The 19,524-nt window shown below is 40.1% G+C and overlaps 1 protein-coding gene across 1 annotated transcript; it reads right to left on the reverse strand.

Annotated features, from left to right (window-relative positions):
* Positions 1 to 613: 613 nt before the first annotated feature.
* Positions 614 to 19,407, reverse strand: LOC133549769 (cell cycle control protein 50A-like). The gene is made up of 7 exons (XM_061895530.1): positions 18,935 to 19,407; positions 6,882 to 7,004; positions 5,316 to 5,423; positions 4,645 to 4,732; positions 4,368 to 4,511; positions 3,869 to 4,078; positions 614 to 1,161 (listed from the first exon to the last, which is right to left on the reverse strand). The coding sequence occupies exons 1-7, from the start codon at positions 19,181 to 19,183 to the stop codon at positions 968 to 970; spliced, it is 1,116 nt and encodes a 371-aa protein (XP_061751514.1). The 5' UTR covers positions 19,184 to 19,407; the 3' UTR covers positions 614 to 967.
* Positions 19,408 to 19,524: the final 117 nt, after the last annotated feature.

Consider the following 19,524-nt stretch of genomic DNA (forward strand, 5'->3'; position numbering starts at 1 on the left):
AGCCATCACCTCCTCCAAGTTGGTAAAGAAACTGTCCACGCTGTTCTTATTAAAAGCATGTGCTATGCTCGTAGCTTCCGGCATTCTGATGAAAAGAGATGGGTGTTTCTTCAAAAACCCAGAAAACCAGTCCACCCCTGTCATTTTCTTCTCTGCCCAGTTGGTGCGGAAAGAAAAGTTATTGTGCACTGCAAAACTGTATGCCGGTTTGCGAATTTTGATGGGAGAAAGGCCAAAATAAATATTCAAGACTATTATTATATATTCTTCCAGCTCCCGCTCTTATTCCTCACTAAAAAACACATATCCTGCTGGCAGGGAAGGTTGGACTACTTCACCAGCAACTTCTTGCTCATTTATTTTTAAGCAATACCTTGTAATTAAAAAAAAAAATACTCTTATTCAGACTGGTATCCCAGTTGCATGAGCATTTTACTGTCAGTTTTTTATATGAATAAACACAAGTATATGATTGTCTACAATACCAGGATGATATAAAAGGTCAGCAATCACACTTATAAGGTCCTGTAATTAGTCATTATAAGGGCATACTTCCTACTTACATTAATGCATACAAAGACAGACAACTTGACAAAAAAAGACAATCTGAAAGTGAGAGGTAAGTCAATGTAATATATTAGTACATTCATCAGGAGTACATCTTACAGTACAGGAACATGGGACAAAACCTGGGATATAATACATACATCCTTCGATAATCAAGCCATTTGCAAAGCCCTGTGCTAACATAGAACACGTATACTTTAGATAAATAGACCCTTGTAAAAATAAAAACATTTGCAGCAGCCAACTTGAAGCAGTCAAGACTCAGGCGTTAACTTTTACCTTCAAACACAGCTTTAGATGGCAAACAAGACATTTCTTGCATAAACATACAACATATATTTACAGTGTATTCAAGCTAAAACCGTCAGGCAGTCCAGAAGGGACACTCTGCAGGCAGGAGTTAGTTTGGAATGTCAGCGCTGTTGTTGCGGGAGTCATATTTATGGTGAATGATGAGCAGAACCACACCCAGGAAGAAGCAGATAGAGCCCACAGTGATGTATGCGATCCCCAGGAAAGGGTTCTTGCCGCCCATCCAGGAGATGGTGCTCAAGATCATTCGCTTGCGTCCATCAAAGCTGAGGACAGGGTAATCTGATTTCAAAACGTTGAAGGAATATGACCACAGCTTAGATAATAAAGCCATCATGTACTCATATTGTGCACATTTTAGAAATACCTAATATGAGAACAAGTCTGCCTTTACAAATGTAATGGTAATAATTAGAAATTACATTATTTGTAGATCTACACTGAGATATACTAAGAACTTATATTTGGGTACATTTAGCTACAGAGTAAGAGTGAAGCTAAGAGTGTACCTTGTGTTGTGGAAAGTAATAGGCTTAAGGTAGGGGCTACATAACAATATTAATTGCAGCCTCCTGCAATACATCCCTATATATTATTTGGTATGTAAATAGTAATAGAGCCATTTAAAAACGTGTTTTTTCATTAAAATCTTGCACTCTTTCGCCATTCTTGATTACCTCACGAGCAACTCTGAAGAGATGTTTATCCTTTTCGCGATTTAAACGGCTCGTACAGCCAAAAACAATGCAAACATAGGGCCTTTTTCTTTAAGTAAGGCCAAATGACCCTTAGTACCTACAGTATTGAGAACAGACGTTGGCTTGACTGCCACGCATATTTAATGAGTTGGACGTGAGCTGGACGTGACGTCATCTTTAATCCCAGCAATAAGTACCATTTTGTGGTCCTTATACGGACACCATAATAATACCCGTATGTTGAAGCACAGTACGTCAGCCGTAATGTGCCAACAATCTATCAAGCAGTGCGACTATGTAGCTTACCAAAGTGGTACTAAAACATTTTGACATGTAATGTTGTATATTCTTAATAAAACATCGAAGTTTTGGTGTTGCTTGCCTACAGTACTTGCTAGTGTCCTTTACTGACCTGCAGTCCATAATTTTTTCTTATGTGTGACTGGCTTTAACGGCGTGGTCACTACAAACTCATACATTCTTCGGCTCTGCTCCCTTGTATTGGAGTGTGCAGTACTTTTGTTGTCTTTTTTCATTATGATCTTGCACTTTTTCGACATTCTTGATGACCTTACCAGCAACTCTCGTTAGGTCGGTATTGCTCGTGCCAGCAACTTGAGGGTTCCAGGTTCGATCCCCGCTTCTCAAATCCTAGTCACTGACATTGTGTCCTTGGGCAAGACTTCACCCACCCACTCCCAATGCCACCCACACTGGTTTAAAAATGTAACTTAGATATTGGGTTTCACAATGTAAAGCGTTTTGAGTCACTACAGAAAAGCGCTATAAAAATATAATTCACTTCACACTTCAACTCTGAAGAAAGGTTTGTCCTTTTTGTGAATCAAACGGTTTGTACAGCAGAAAACAACGCAAGCATAGAGCATTTTTCTTCGAATAAGGCTAAATGAGCCTCAGAACCCATTAAGAACAGACGCTGGCTTGACAACCACGCATATTTTTTAGGGGTGTAACGGTACGTGTATTTCTATTGAACCGTTTCGGTACGGGGGTTTCGGTTCGGTCCGGAGGTGTATCGAACAAGTTTCCACACGGACATATTAGGTAGCGCACCGCACGTTGTGTAAACAATGCAGAGCGAGGCAGGCTAGCAGCGACCGGGCTAGGACAACATGTAAAAGCCAGAGCTAGAAGACCCTCCTGCCTCGATAAGATCTCCCGTTTGGGAACATTTTGGCTGCGCGATACAACAATGGAGGACGGAGGTTTGCCAACATTGTTCAGCAGCAGTAGGGTATGCTTCTGCAATCACGTCAAACATGCTCGGCGAGTCAGGCAAGGGTGAAGCAATAACAAATGTTTTTATAGCAGCCAAGTTAGCCAGGCTGGGGGAGGGGGGGGATGAACGTGGACCCCGACTTAAATAAGTTGAAAAACTTATTGGGGTGTTTGCATTCAGTGGTCAATTGTACGGAATATGTACTGTACTGTGCGATCTACTAATACAAGTCTCAATCAAAAAAAGCACTTTACTGTATATGTAGAAAGGTTTTGTTACGAAACCATTCTGAGCCTTATCCTATTTAGTTTTTATTTTATATATGTTGACCACAGTAACCTTGGCAATGGACCCTGTGTGTATATGTATGTTATGCCATTGTTTACAAATTTGGTAAATTTGTTGTTTTCTTACAGTACCGAAAATGAACTGAACCGTGACCTCTAAACCGAGGTACGTACCGAACCGAAATGTTTGCGTACCGTTACACCCCTAATATTTATAGGGTGGGACGTGAGCCGTAATTTTTAACCCAAGCAATAAGTACCATTTTGTGGTCCTTATACAGAAGCCATAATAATACCCGTATGTTGAAGGACAGTACGTCTGACTACGGTAGCCTTAATGTGCAGACAATCCATCAAGCAGTGCGGCTTTTTAGCTTACCAAAGACGTACTAAACATTTTCACGTGTAATGTTGTATATTCTTAATGAAACATCGAAGTTTTGGTGTTGCTTGCATACCGTACTTGCTAGTGTCCTTTATTGACCTGCACTCCATAAGTATCACAAGTATGTGTGACTGCCATCTACTGGTCACACTCAATATTACTCCCTGTATGACATAAAATCAGTCAGTAAGCACAACCAGAATTATTACATACACAAGGAGCACTGGGTTTTAAGGGGCATTGTCGAGTGTTGAGATATTACAGGATTTTAAGTGTGCTTTATAGTCCAAAAAATACCGCATATAAATCAAAAAATACAATACTTAAACCCAAGTTGGCGCCTGTTTGCAAATGTGCTGGCTGTGACTGAAAAGGATACTGTAGGTGATGTCCAAGACGTATCTGCCGCTAGCAAGGGTTGGGGCTGTGTTTGGCTTTTTTTGGATGATCCTATAAAGCTTGCGGAAAGTGGGTAAAGCAGCTGTGCGCATCCACACTATGAAGTCCTCATTGATAAACCCATTGTTGTCGTCGTCATCTGTATCTAGCTCAAACACAGGCTTCCTCCAATTCATTGGTTTGGAAGTACCTGAGAATGAACAACATGTAAAACGTATTTAGCAAGGTCACAGGTGAACAGGGGAAGCCTTCCCCAGGTCACAGGTTACTGATACACAAACCAAAGGAGTACGCGCACATTCAGTCCAATAGACAATAGTCTCCACTTAACCTGAAATGCATGTTTTGGAAAGTGGGAAGAAACTGGATTACCTGCAGTACACCCACACAAGCACAGACATAACATGCAAATTCCACACGGGATAAGCAGTGAATAAATTATGCCTGAACAACAAAAACACACAGTTGGGTAGAATCACCTTGAAAAGCGATAGTCAGGTTGCTGTTTCCACCAGGATTCCTGAACTTGACGTGCTTGTCTGTCCACCAGGCGATGCCCTTCTTTACCAAAGGGATTTGGATTCGAGTACCGTTAGACTCGATATGATAAAGAACCAGAGAGTCTGCAAAAGATTTAAAAAAAAATTTTTTTTAAGTCTTGCATCATCAGTGCTGCTCTGCACTAATAACATGGACATGAGTTGCAAATTAGTAGTCATACTTATTGAAGGTAAATATGTGTTCCACACTTCTCACCATTAAAGAGGCTGTTTGCAATGGCACCGCAAGGAGCAATGGGCTGGCCCTCGCTGATATGGTATGGCTCACATTCCTTGCTGGGACTCTGTGAGTGTCAAACAGAGTTGCATTAAAGCAGTGGTTCTCTTTTTTCACAATGTACTACCTCAGAAAAAACTTGGCTCTTCAGAGTACTCCCATGATGACCCACATTATATTTATGTATTTAATATTTGTTTACTTACGATGGTACATTATTTATTTATTCACTGTTCTGCTACAAACAGAGAACAAGAATATTGGATAAAATTGCTATGTTATGAAAAGGAGTAGGATTAAATGAGCTTTGCTTCTTCCTACTCCTTTCCGGGTGTACTGTAATGAAACAACTCAAGATAATTGATGCATTACATTGTATCGTATGCATGTTTGAAATAAACTGAACTGAATATCAAAATACAATAGCGTAGTAGGCTCAAGTATTCATTAAAACAAATATTTTTTATATTTTAGCCACATTACACACAGTTTGAATTTCGGAAAATAAAGCATTGTACTGTATTACGTGCATTTTTGGCGTACCACTAAATAAGAGCCCATGTACCACTAGCGGTACATGTACTACAGTTTGAGAACAACAACGCCTTTAGTCATATCACAGATTCTTAGAAAAATTATTTAATGTATACCTTTAAAGCCACACGGTCGCCATTGAGCTGGCTGTCATCCCTGGATTTCACATAGCGTCTGTGGTTCTGATAGAAGTTGGATAAGCCGTAGTACATGAAGACATTGCTCTGGATTAGGAGAACACAATGTTATTGACAATAAAAGCTATGTTATTTATAGTTCTGAAAGGATTTTGGAAAAGCAGCACATTCTTTAACCAAACTTAAACTACTGTGTTATAAAACGTTTCTAATCGTAATCTACCTTATTGCATGGATAAGATTAGCATCACATCCAAAGTATGAATAGACTAAATCGGACAAGAGCAATTACCACAATCACATGCACACTTAAAATAAAAAAAGCTAAAGCAGATTTCTACAAACAAATGCCAAAAGCACACACAACTCCGCCAAAAACTCGCGAATGACAGATATGCCGCAAGTTCACAAAACAAAATGGACGTTAACTGAACTACAGGGGCCGCCAGACCTGAACGATATGTGCCTCTAAAGCAGGGGTGTCACACACGCAGCACGCGAGACGTCATTTTGCGGCCCGTACCTTGATATGAAAATTTAATGTAAGTGCGACCCATGAGATTTATATGAATGGCACTTGACAGCGTCATACTTGCCAACCCTCCCGATTTTTCCGGGAGACTCCTAAAGTCCAGGGCAATCATTCTCTCGAATTTCTGTTGATTTTCACCCAATCAACAAAGTTCAGGGGGTGCCATAATGGCACTGCATTTAGCAACCTCTAAAATCTGTACAAAGAGCGTGCCGGCACAGTCATTAGTTGTTTCTGGCTTTTGAACACATACGTAAGTGACTGCAAGACATACTTGATCAACGGCTGTTTAAAGAACTTTAACACTGTTACAAATATGCAAGAATGACAAACACATTTCGGGAAAACATCTGCATTGTAACATAAACACAACAGAACAAATACCCAGAATCTCATGCAGCCCTAACTCTTCCGGGCTACAATATACACCCCCGCTACCACCAAACCCCGCCTCCCCAAATATAAATGCCATTAAATGTAGCTTTGATGTAGCAAACTACTTTTGCCACGTAGCTTGTAGTGTAACCTGCTACAATTTTCCGGTGATAGCTTCCCCTGTAGCTAAGCTACATTTAATTGAGAGTAACGTGTAGCTTAGCTTACTACATTTTCCAAGTAGCTTGCTCATCACTGTTTATTACGTACTTCTTGCTATGAATACGCTGTGTTTGACCTCCATGTGCTTGTTTCTAAGGTGACAGCAATTCAGTAAGTATATTGTGCTAGAAAGGCAAATAATGTTAAGAATAAACACCACATCAGGGTTATTCAAGTAAACAACAGATAACCTTCAGGGAAGGACACATCTTTTAAAAGTAGAAAAATCAATGGTAAACCTTGAGTATCCCGTTTTATTTCGCTCTAAAATTGCAGGTTAATGGATATTTCCTGTCCACACGGCTTTTACTCCACTTTGATTGCCGGACAAAAAATGCTATCAATACTAAAACTGAGACATTTATAATTCATAGGGTGCATGTAGAGTGAAGGACTGGTAAAGGAATTGGACTCACCTCGAAGGGCTGCTCCAAAGTAAAGTTGACAGAACAGACACAGGGTGCCGCAGTACTGTTCCAGCTGTAGTTTTTGGCACAGGTGTAGCATGGGCTTGACATGTCCACACCAGTGTAATCAACCTGGTAACAGAAGAAAATAAAAATCACAATAAGTATATAAAGTGGTACCTCAACTTAAGAGTCCCCCAACTTAAAGGAGAACGGTACTTTTTTGGGAATTTTGCCTATTGTTCACAATCGTTATGAAAGACAATATTTATAACACGTTATTTTTTTTAAATTTTAAAGATGATAAAAAAACGCTTGCAAGATTCAGCTAATGGGAGTCACCACTAAGTTAAAAGTTAATGTTAGAGTACCAATGATTGTCACACACACTAGGTGTGGTGAAATTTGTCCTCTGCATTTGACCCATCCTCTTGTTCACCCCCTGGGAGGTGAGGGGAGCAGTGGGCAGCCGAGGTGCCGCGCCCGGGAATCATTTCTGGTGATTTAAAGGCCTACTGAAATGAGATTTTCTTATTTAAACGGGGATAGCAGGTCCATTCTATGTTTCATACTTGATCATTTTGCGATATTGCCATATTTTTGCCGAAAGGATTTAGTAGAGAACATCGAAGATAAAGTTCGCAACTTTTGGTCGCTAATAAAAAAGCCTTGCCTGTACCGGAAGTAGCAGAGGATGTGCGCGTGACGTCACGGGTTGAGGAGCTCCTCACATCTGAACATTGTTTACAATCATGGCCACCACCAACGAGAGTGATTCGGAAAAAGAAAGCGACGATTTACCCATTATTTTGAGCAAGGATGAAAGATTTGTGGATGAGAAAAGTGAGAGTGAAGGACTAGGGAAAAATAAAAAAAGACTATACAGTGGGAGCGATTCAGATGTTATTAGACAAATTTACTAGGATAATTCTGGAAAATCCCTTATCTGCTTATTGTGTTACTACTGTTTTAGTGAGATTATATGGTCGTACCTGTACAACCTGAAGGTCGGCCCCGCACCGTTCTTCAGCACCAGTTGATGGCTGCTGGCGATGCCCATCTCTGCCCTTCGCAAGGGACCCTCTTCAAAACACAATCTTTCGAAATGATCGCTGCATAATACACTGTACTTTGTGTGTGTGGTCCAATCCAATAGCAATAGTGTGCGGCAAGAAAGTGGCGTAAACCTGGCACTTTAGTCAACGGAATTTGGCACAGCTGGGGAAAAAAAAGCCGGAGGGGTGTGGCCACGGGTGTGGTGACCGCCAGTGTCTCCGAGGAAAGCCACGTTTCTCGACGAGGCGAAGGCTGCCGGTGGGGCCGGGCTGAGATTTTATTTTTTGCCCCCCTCCTCCACGGTGGAATCATCTGACGGTCGGGGGCGGCCGGTGGGAGGAGGCAAGAGTGTCCGCCTCTGCCTCTTTGACAGGTGCAGGAAGAATGACGCAAGCTCTCCGCTCATGTCTACGGTAATAGCCGACTTATTACCACCATTTTCCCACCGAAACTTGCCGGTTGACATGTGGTAGTGAACCGTGTTTGCTTGACCGCTTTGTTCCATAGTAAAGCTTCATCGTCATCTTTCGGGAATGTAAACAATGAAACACTGTCTGTGTTTGTGTTGCTAAAAGCGGCCGCAATACACCGCTTCCCACCAACAGCTTTCTTCTTTGACATCTCCATAATTCATTGAACAAATTGCAAAAGATTCAGCAACACAGAAGTACATAATACTGTGGAATTATGCGATAAAAACAGACGACTTATAGCTGTGAACGGTGCTGGAACAAAATGTCCTCTACCACGTGTGACGTCACGCGCAATCATACCGCGAAGTTTTAGCAGGATACTTCCGCACAAAATTTAAAATTGCAATTTAGTAAACTAAACCGGCCGTATTGGAATGTGTTGCAATGTTAAGATTACATCATTGATATATGAACTATCAGACTGCGTGGTCGGTAGTAGTGGGTTTCAGTAGGCCTTTAATTCCAACCCTTGATGCTGAGTGCCAAGCAGGGAGGTAACGGGTCCCATTTTTATAGTCTTTGTTATGACTCGGCCGGGGTTTGAACTCACAACCTACCGATCTCAGGGCGGACACTAACCACTGAATAGGTGGCCTAGTGGCCAAAGCCCTCTAAAACAACTTAAAAACTCTCCATCCACGTTTTACAGTATTTATATGCTGCAAATCTAAATATAATGTAGAAACAGACAAGAACATAACAATATGTAATATGTACCATATTTACCGTATTTTGGTCATTTTATGCACAGCCGGAACTAATTATTTGGCACATTTATCTCGTTTCCATAGCAAGGCACTTCCGACTTTATGCAACAAATTTGTTTCTACCCCCGGAATCAAACACAAATGTGTTTTCTAATCATTGTAGACTTGGTAATAGAGAACGAAGAAGACTATTTTTGGACAAATGAGGATTCACAACTTTCTCTTTTTGAAACTAAATATACGGAGGATGAACCGCTGCTTAAAGAAGCCAGCAGGAAGAAGAGGCTGAAGCATTGGAGCAGACAGAACTCGAGAGAGAGCGTCATTGTCAGGCTGCAAATCTGGAACGTTGAGCCAAGCTATGCCAAATTACTGGATTGCTTACCCAAATCAACTGGAAACATCCCCAGCCAGTTGGACCAAACAGACAACTTTCCATCGAGTAAGTCGCTATACTATTATTGATCATGATACATGCAGCGCATCACCTTACACTAATACTCTGTCGAGCTAGCTGTGTACAAACAAAACATGAAATGTGGGATAATACTTTACAGGTATTGTAGTATGTGTTCATGTTTTTCAATCAGTACAAATTGGTGTTCTATCCCAGTGTTGTGCATTACAAACTCAAATGTGTTACGTGCTGACGTAGAAGCTTGCTTATTTTAGTAGGAGCATTTAAGTCCCATCTTAAAACTCATTCGTATACTCTAGCTTTTAAAAATAGCCCCCTTTTAGACTAGTTGATCTGCCGTTTCTTTTCTTTTCTGCTCTGCCCCCCTCTCCCTTGTGCAAGGGTGGCACAGGTTCGGTGGCCACAGATGAAGTGCTGGCTGTCCAAAGTCGGAACCCGGGGTGGACCGCTCGCCTGTGCATCGGTTGGGGACATCTCTGCACTGCAGACTTGTCTCCGCTCGGGATGGTCCCCAGCTGTTCCCACTATGGACTGGACTCTCACTATTATGTTAGATCCACTATGGACTGGACTTTCACAATATTATGCTAGATCCACTCGACGTCCATTGCACCGGTCACTCGAGAGGAGGGGGATCACCCACATCTGCGGTCCTCTCCAAGGTTTCTCAATATCATCCCACTTGGTTGAGTTTTTCCTTGCCCTGATGTGGGATCTGAACTGAGGATTTCATTGTGGCTTGTGCAGCCCTTTGAGACACTTGCGATTTAGGGCTATATAAATAAATATTGATTGATTGATTGATAGTTAGCTTTTACAACTAATACCGTAGCACGCCGATGTGTTAAAAGACTTACACTGTGTTCGCTCTTATGAATGTTGCTACAGCTTGGTTATTATACAGGTTATGGAACGTAAATTAAGTAATGATGATGGTTTTTGAATGCATTTTTCAAGAGATTTAGAGGTAGAATGGATTACTCCTATTCGCTGCATTGTTAGCCACCAAGAACAAGCCAATTTTGGCGTGTTACAATACGAAAAAAAAACAACCTTTTGTCTTCTTGTCTCACATAATGATTGGGAATGATAGGCAAAATTCCCCCCCAAAAAGTGCAGTTCCCCTTTAAGAGTGTTTGAGATAAGACCTGTCTCTCGGCTAATTGCTATGCTTTAATGTACAAGCTAAAATTTTAGTTACAAACATCCCTGCCATTAAATGGCGCAGCAAATATCACAATAAACCCTGTAAAATTTGCCAAAACATTTGGTGTTATTAGCTTAAAGCTAGAGGTTGATATAACGTTTTTTTTTACCATAGGAAGAAAACAAGGTACTGTGAAGAACAGTACTAAAAAAAAGAATGATATTCATTTAATTAAAGAATCATTAAAAACATGACAGAGCGTGTCGTTGACTTGGCAAAGCAATTTAAGTGTATTACTGCTAGTCTGCACCGTACTGAAGCAGAATGAGTAACACCAGCCAAGGATGTTAAAATAATATCTAAACATTTATCCATAAAAATATGGAGAAGTTGTAGATTGTGTGTTTGACGGAGAAAAAGCTGGAAAGAGATCCAGTGGTATCTCAATTTAGGAGTGTTTTAAAATGAGAGCTATCTGGACTATTTTTCATGCTTTAAGTTCCAATAATTTTTTTTAGTTACAAGCATGCTCGCCATTAGTTGGTGTAGCAAACGTCACGATGAACCTCGTGAGGTCCGGCCATAAAATCTGGTCTTACTCGCTAGCGTTTATAGCTGGAGATTGACATAACTAGAGATGTACAGTATGAAAAATATATATCAAGGTTATTGTCACAAACATTAACACGGTTGTTATTATCATCACAATATTGTTCAATGTGTTCAAAATGTACTCGAGCACTTTAATGACAAACTTGTATTCAAACATTTTAATACAACAAATAAAGAGCCACACAATGTACATTCTTGACAGAAGACATGTAATATTATGATATTGTTTTGGCTAATTAAAAGCCATATTACTCTTTATTTGAGTGTTTGAATATGTTTATCTTCTTCCATTTTGTAAAAGTTTTTATTCATGAAGCAAAAAACAGGTGGTGGGCATGTCACATCTGGTATATATATATATATATATATATATATATATACATATACATATATATATATATATATATAACTCATATTTCCATATGAGTTGGGAAAATGTGTTAGATGTAAATATAAACAGAATACAATGATTTGCAAATCATTTTCGACCCATATTCAGTTGAATATACTACATATACACAATATATTTGATGTTCAAGCTGATAAACATTTTTTTTTTTGCAAATAATCATTAACTTTAGAATTTGATGCCAGCAGTATGTGACAAGGAAGTTGGGAAAGGTGGAAATAAATACTGATAAAGTTGAGGAATGCTTATCAAACACTTATTTGGAACATCCCACAGGTGTGCAGGCTAATTGAGAACAGGTGGGTGCCATGTTTGGGTATAAAAACAGCTTCCCCAAAAATGCTCAGTCTTTCACAAGAAAAGATGGGGCGAGGTACACCCCTTGGTCCACAACTGCGTGAGCAAATAGTCAAACAGTTTAAGAACAACGTTTCTCAAAGTGCAATTGCAAGAAATTTGGGGATTTCAATATCTACGGTCCATAATATCATCAAAAAGTTTAGAGAATCTGGAGAAATCACTCTACCAACATTGAATGACCGTGACCTTTGATCCCTTAGAAAAATCGACATCAATCTCTAAAGGATATCACCACATGGGCTCAGGAACACTTCAGAAAACCACTGTCACTAAATACGGTTCGTCACTACATCTGTAAGTGCAAGTTAAAGCTCTACTATGCAAAGCGAAAGCCATTTATCAACAACATCCAGAAACGCCGCTGGTTTCTCTGGGCCCGAGATCGTCTAAGATGGACTGATGCAAAGTGGAAAAGTGTTCTGTGGTCTGACGAGTCCACATTTCAAATTGTTTTTGGAAATATTCGACATCGTGTCATCCGGACCAAAGGGGAAGCGAACAATCCAGACTGTTATCGACCCACAGTTCAAAAGCCAGTATCTGTGATGGTATGGGTGTGCATTAGTGCCCAGGGCATGGGTAATTTACACATCGGTGAAGGCACCATTAATGCTTAAAGGTACATACAGGTTTTGGAACAACATATGCTGCCATCTAAGCGCCGTCTTTTTCAAGGACGCCCCTGCTTATTTCAGCAAGACAATGCCAAGCCACATTCAGCACGTGTTAAAACAGTGTGGCTTTGTAAAAAAAAAAAAGTGCAGGTACTTTTTTGGTCCGCCTGCAGTCCAGACCTGTCTCCCATCGAAAAAATATGGTGCATTATGAAGCGTAAAATACAACAGCGGAGACCCCGGACTGTTGAACGACTGAAGCTCTGCATAAAACAAGAATTGGAAAAAATTCCACTTTCAAAGCTTCAACACCTAAGTTTCCTCAGTTCCCAAACGTTTATTGAGTGTTGTTAAAATAAAAGGTGATGTAGCACAGTCGTGAACATGCCCTTTCCCAACTACTTTGGCATGTGTTGCAGCCATGCAATTCTAAGTTAATTATTATTTGCAAAAAAAAATAAAGTTTATGTGTTTGAACATCAAATATCTTGTCTTTGTAGTGCATTTAATTGAATATGAGTTGAAAAGGATTTGCAAGTCATTGTATTCCGTTTATATTTACATCTAACAATTTCCCAACTCATATGGAAACTGGGTTTGTATATAAATGTGTAAATATGTTTTAAGAGAGCATGGCCTGTAGGTTTAATGTGCACAACTGAAAATCCTAGTTGTTCAGACAGAAATGTGTTTGTACAACTTTAGATAGGGGATGTCCGTGTTATCTTTTAATGGGGAGAACTTTTGATGTCGGGGCGGTATCGCTCGGTTGGTAGAGTGGCCGTGCCAGCAACTTGACGGTTCCAGGTTCGATCCCCGCTTCCGCCATCCTAGTCACTGCCGTTGTGTCCTTGGGCAAGACACTTTACCCACCTGCTCCCAGTACCACTCCTACTGGTTTGAATGTGACTTAGATATTGGGTTTCACTATGTAAAGCGCTTTGAGTCACTAAAGAAAAAGCGCTATATAAATATAATTCCATTGAAGTCAATAATGCCTCTTGTATTTATGTTAGCATTGAAGCTAGCTAGCAATAGCTTGCACCTACGGTAGGTAAATGAGCAGTGTCACCGCTGTGAGTTTATCAAAGTGTTATCAATCGCGGTTGTACATAGAGTTGGGCCTATAAAACAACATCCAAATATATCGCAATAGACACGTATATGATATCAATAAAAAACGTGTTGGATAACTATAGATTTTTTGGTCAGAAGAAACCGTAAGTTACGATGCACGATTTTTTGGACGTACAAAGGCACTCTTGTACACTCTGGTAACCTAGCAAAACAGGAAGTGATCACTGAGCAATGGGTGGAAGACGCTAACAGCTATTTAGGTAACATTATCAACTTTCATGTTTATTCTCTGCATGGAGTGAGAAGAGAAACTAAAATTGAGTGCTGCAGAGAGCGATTAAATTTTCTACACAACAGGAACACTAATGTTGAAAATATGGCAGTTTTTTTATTGTTTCTTTTTTAAAAACTCACCTTTGCCCTCACCCCACTTTTATTCAATCCTTGTCCATTCCCTATTCGGGTATACGGGAACATGTAATCTATTTGTACAGTAATCTATCTATTTATATCTGCACCTTATTGCTTTTTTATCCTGCACTACCATGAGCTAATTCAATACAATTTTGTTCTTATCTGTATTGTAAAGTTCAAATTTGAATGACAATAAAAAGGAAGTCTAAGTTTAAGTCTAAGGTATAAACTAAAATGTAGGACTGTATAAATAAAATGAATTATAAAATATAAGAAATTTGCTGCCAAATAATAATTTGGTCCGATAATATCCAAATAATAATTTGTGCCTAACATAAATTCCCTTCCATACTTTAATAAGAATACCAGACCAATTTAAATGTTACACTGTCATAACTTCCTGGCACTAAACCTCAGATTATTATGTTGTGTTACACTTTATTAAGAACATTATACATTTACCTATTTTAAAGAGATCATTGTTACGTGTGATTGTAGAATTTTCTTTACATTGAATGATTGTTTTCTATGGTTGGGTTGACATTTACTTTCCTTTCTGCCTTGATAGCTGTGGGGATATAATCAAACGAAGGTTACATTTAAATGTTTACATTTGATATATTTTCTCCTAGTCCTTATTTTCATAATAAAATTATCAATATCCATCCATTTTCTACCGGTTGTCCCGTTCAGGTTCGCGGGGGTGCTTGAGCCTATCTCAGCTGCATTCGGGCGGAAGGCGGTATACACCCTGGACAAGTTGCCACCTCATCGCAGGGCCAACACAGATAGACAGACAACATCCACACTCACATTCACACACTAGGGCCAATTTAGTGTTGCCAATCAACCTATCCCCAAGTGCATGTCTTTGGAAGTGGTGCCGGAGTACCCAGAGGGAACCCACGCAGTCACGGGGAGAACATGCAAACTCCACACAGAAAGATCCCGAGCGCAGGATCGAACCCAGGACCTTCGTATTGTGAGGCAAACGCACTAACCCCCCTGATATCCATCAATATAAAACACTTAGGTTGTCAAACAGTTTTCAACCACAAGGCCCTGCCCTACTTTTACGACAATACCAATACCTGGGCGATATATCGATATGAACGATATATCGCAGGTTTGTCTCTGTGCGATATAGAAAATGATTATATCGTAATATTCGATTATATGTTCTCACACCGTGGCTTTTAGCTGCGTACATTACATTACTGCCGTTTCTCACTCCTTCTCGTCTCTCCTTCTCACAGAAACGTAAAACAAGCCCGCCTTGTTACATACATCACATACTGTCGCGCATGCAGCGTCACACGCTCTCGCCGAGAGTTAACGTTAGCATGGCTAACGTTGGCTGAGGCAGGTCGAGTTGCTTTTAGCTGCGTGCATTACACAACAGGCGTTTCTCACTCCTCGTCTCTCATTCTCACAGAGACGGAAAACAAGCCCCCCTTTTTACATACGTCACATACTCTCGCGTGTCTAGCGTCATAGCTCTCGCCGAGCAGAGAGGTAGCAGCATGGCTAACGTTAGCTGAGGCAGGTCGAGTGGAGCGGAACTTGTGACAATACAAGAGAGAGATGGTGTGAAACTGATCACAAATGGAGGAAGAACAATAAATGCCCAAAATAAATAGCAGGGGGTCCATCATCTGGCAGTGGTTTGGCTTCAAGTGGGAAGATATTCAGCAGACAACAGCAATATGCAAAGTATGCAGCAGAAGTGTTACTACAAAAAGGTAGTAACACTATTAATTTGTACTTTCATTTAAATATATATCGTAAATATATCGTATATCGCAATATGGCATAAAAATATCCCAATATTAATAAAAGCCAATATCGCCCAGCCCTAGGTACTCAAAGCGCTTTGACACTACTTCCACATTTACCCATTCACACACTGATGGAGGGAGCTGCCATGCAAGGCACTAACCAGCACCCATCAGGAGCAAGGGTGAAGTTTCTTGTTAAGGACACAACGAGGTTGGTACTAGGTGGGGATTGAACCAGGGACCCTTGGGTTGCGCACGGCCACTCTTCCACTGCGCCACGCTGTCCCCAATTTATCTAATATAGTTTGATGTTACAACTAGGGCTGGGCAATATATCGATATAAATGATATATCGCAGGTTTGTCTCTGTGCGATATAGAAAATGACTATATCCTAATATTTGATTATATGTTCTCCCACACTTGCTTTTAGCTGTGTGCAATACATTACTGGCGTTTCTCACTCCTTCTCGCCTGTCCTTCTCACAGAGACATAAAACAAGCCCGCCTCGTTAAATACGTCACGTACTGTCGCGCATGTAGCGTCACACGCTCTTGCCGAGAGCTAACGTTAGCATGGTTAACAGTAGCTGAGGCAGGTCGCGTTGCCTTTAGCTGCGTGCATTACACAACAGGCTATTCTCACTCCTCGTCTCTCATTCTCACAGAGACGGAAAACAAGCCCGCCTTCTTACATACGTCACATACTCTCGCGTGTCTAGCGTCATAGCTCTCGCCGACCAGAGAGGGAGCAGCATGGCTAACGTTAGCTGAGGCAGGTCGAGTGGAGCGGAACTTGTGACAATACAAGAGAGAGATGGTGTGAAACTGATCACAAATGGAGGAAGAACAATAAATGCTCAAAATAAAGAGCATAATCTGGCGGTGGTTTGGCTTCAAGTGGGAAGATATTCAGCAGACAACAGCAATACGCAAAGTATGCAGCCGAAGTGTTACTACAAAAAGTAGCAACACTATTAATTTGTTGTTTCATTTAAAAAGTCACCCGCGAGAGAATGAAGAGTATTTAATAAATACAGTTTTGGTCAATTGACTTAGTTGTGATTTCCCTCCTCTACATGAAAGTTTAAAAGTAGCATATATTAATGCAGTATGAAGAAGAATGTTTTAATGTAGACACATAGAATCATCATACTGCTGTGATTATATGCATCAAGTGTTCATTCAAGGCTAAGGAAAAATATCGTAATATATATCGTATATTGCAATATGGCATAAAAATATCACAATATTAATAAAAGCCAATATCGCCTAGCCCTAGTTTCATCCCTAGAAAGGGGCAAACAGTAGAAAATGGATGGATGGCTGGATGATTGATTGAGTCAAATAAAAAACAATCATCAAACATGACATGAAATGTCACTAACTTGGCAAAACAATCAATGTGCCACTGTTGTAGAAAAACAAGTAAATAACACCAGCTAATAATGTTGAAATAATAAATAAATGGCAGCCATGTGTCAATGCAAATATAAAAAAGCTGCTGATGGTGTGTTTATATACATGTGTTGTATATGGTTTTAGTTTACTTTACTTTAGTGTACACATGGACAACAAGCTGAATGGGTCAAAACATGCTGAGGCCCTCTACAAGAAGGGACAGAGCCGCCTCTACTTCCTCAGGAGGCTAGGATCCTTCAACGTCTGTACAAAGATGTTGAAGATGTTCTACTAGTCGGTGGTGGCGAGCGCTTTCTTGTATGCCGTGGCTTGCTGGGGCAGCGGGCTGAGAGTGAGGGACGCAAACAGACTGGACAAGTTGGTAGAGAAGGCCAGTAACGTGGTGGGAGTGGAGCTGGACTCTCTGGCGGTGGTGTCAGAGAGAAGTCTAGCAAAACTCCTAGCCATTATGGACAACACCTCCCACCCACTACACTCGGACCTTGCAGAGAGAATGAGCACGTTCAGTGGAAGGCTCAGACTCCCAAAATGTAACACGGAACGACACAGGAGGTCCTTCATACCGACAGCCATCAGACTGTATGATGCATATGTTCCAACTTGACTGCACTTAAATGTAGAATATATTAATGTATTATATATATAATATATGTCATATATTATTTATTATTATTATTGTTTATTGTGAGCGAACTGTGGTGCTGAATTTCCCCCTGGGATCAATTAAGTACTTTCTATTCTATTCTATTGACAGAGAAGCAGTTGGAAGGCAATACTATAGAGCAGTGGTTCTCAAATGGGGGTACTTGAAAGTATGCCACGGGGTACATGAGATTTTTTTTTAAATATTCTAAAAATAGCAAAAATTCAAAAATCCTTTATAAATATATTTATTGAACAATACTTAAACAAAATATGACTAAGTTCATAAAGTGTGAAAATAAATGCAACAATGCAAAATTCAGTGTTGACAGCTATATTTTTTTGTGGACATGTTCCATAAATATTGATGTTAAAGATTTCTTTTTTTTGAAGAAATGTTAGAATTAAGTTCATGAATCCAGATGGATCCCTATTACAATCCCCAAAGAGGGCATTTTAAGTTGATGATTACTTCTATGTTTAGAAATCTTTACTTATAATTGAATCACTTGTTTATTTGTCAGCAAGTTTTTAGTTATTTTTATATCTTTTTTTCCAAATAGTTCAAGAAAGACCACTACAAATGAGCAATATTTTGCACTGTTATACAATTTAATCAATTAGAAACTAATGACAGTGCTGTATTTTACTTCTTTGTCTCTTTTTTTCAACCAAAAATGCTTTGCTCTGATTAAGGGGTACTTGAATTAAAAAAATGTTCACAGGGGGTACATCACTGAAAAAAAGGTTGAGAACCACTGCTATAGAGGTCCACTCTCCAAGGGATATACTGTACATAATTAGTACTTTACTTTCTAAAATTACTGTAGATATTCGTGGTATATTGTATTGTATTTCATGCAGCATTTCTCATTCAAACGTTTGTTTTTCTTTCAAAAGGCACGTCACATATTAAAATGGTGGCGTTCCTTACTTCGAATTCCTTGATGTTATTGGAAGTAACATACAGGCCGATGCCGATTGGAATGAAGATGAGGCCGATGACGAAGAAAGCAGGAAGCACGGTGCCAGCTGTCAGAATGGGCTGCCAAGCAGGTAGTCTCTGCTGTTTAAATGCTGTGTTGTCGGGCTTTTTGCTTTTCACGGCCCCGGCGCCGCCATGACTCGAAGGACCAGAGTGGTGGCCGTCTTCTTCCTTAGCATTGTAGCTTGACGCCATCATGGCTGCAATCCGCTCCGAGTAAATAATCCTCTGTTGTTTTAGACAAGCCTAATAATCCCCACGATAGATCGGAAACGGAAGTGTAGAGCAGCGTGTAAAAACATTGAGGGTGAAAATGTCAAACTATCGAATTTTAAAATAGCTGCTTGAGATAGAGTTGACTTTGCTGTGTTTTGCTCAGCGTAATTCCGCAAGACAAAGCAGGATGTGTCAACGCCAATAGCATTTTCAAACGTCATTATGACGTCATTGACTGTGGGCAAATCAGCGTGTAATCATTTTGAAATAGAAAAAAACTTTATAACGAAGATCAGTGGTTCTTAACCTTTTTTCAGTGATGT

This window comes from Nerophis ophidion, linkage group LG03 (genome assembly GCF_033978795.1).
Source record: "Nerophis ophidion isolate RoL-2023_Sa linkage group LG03, RoL_Noph_v1.0, whole genome shotgun sequence".
Lineage (NCBI taxonomy): Eukaryota > Metazoa > Chordata > Actinopteri > Syngnathiformes > Syngnathidae > Nerophis > Nerophis ophidion.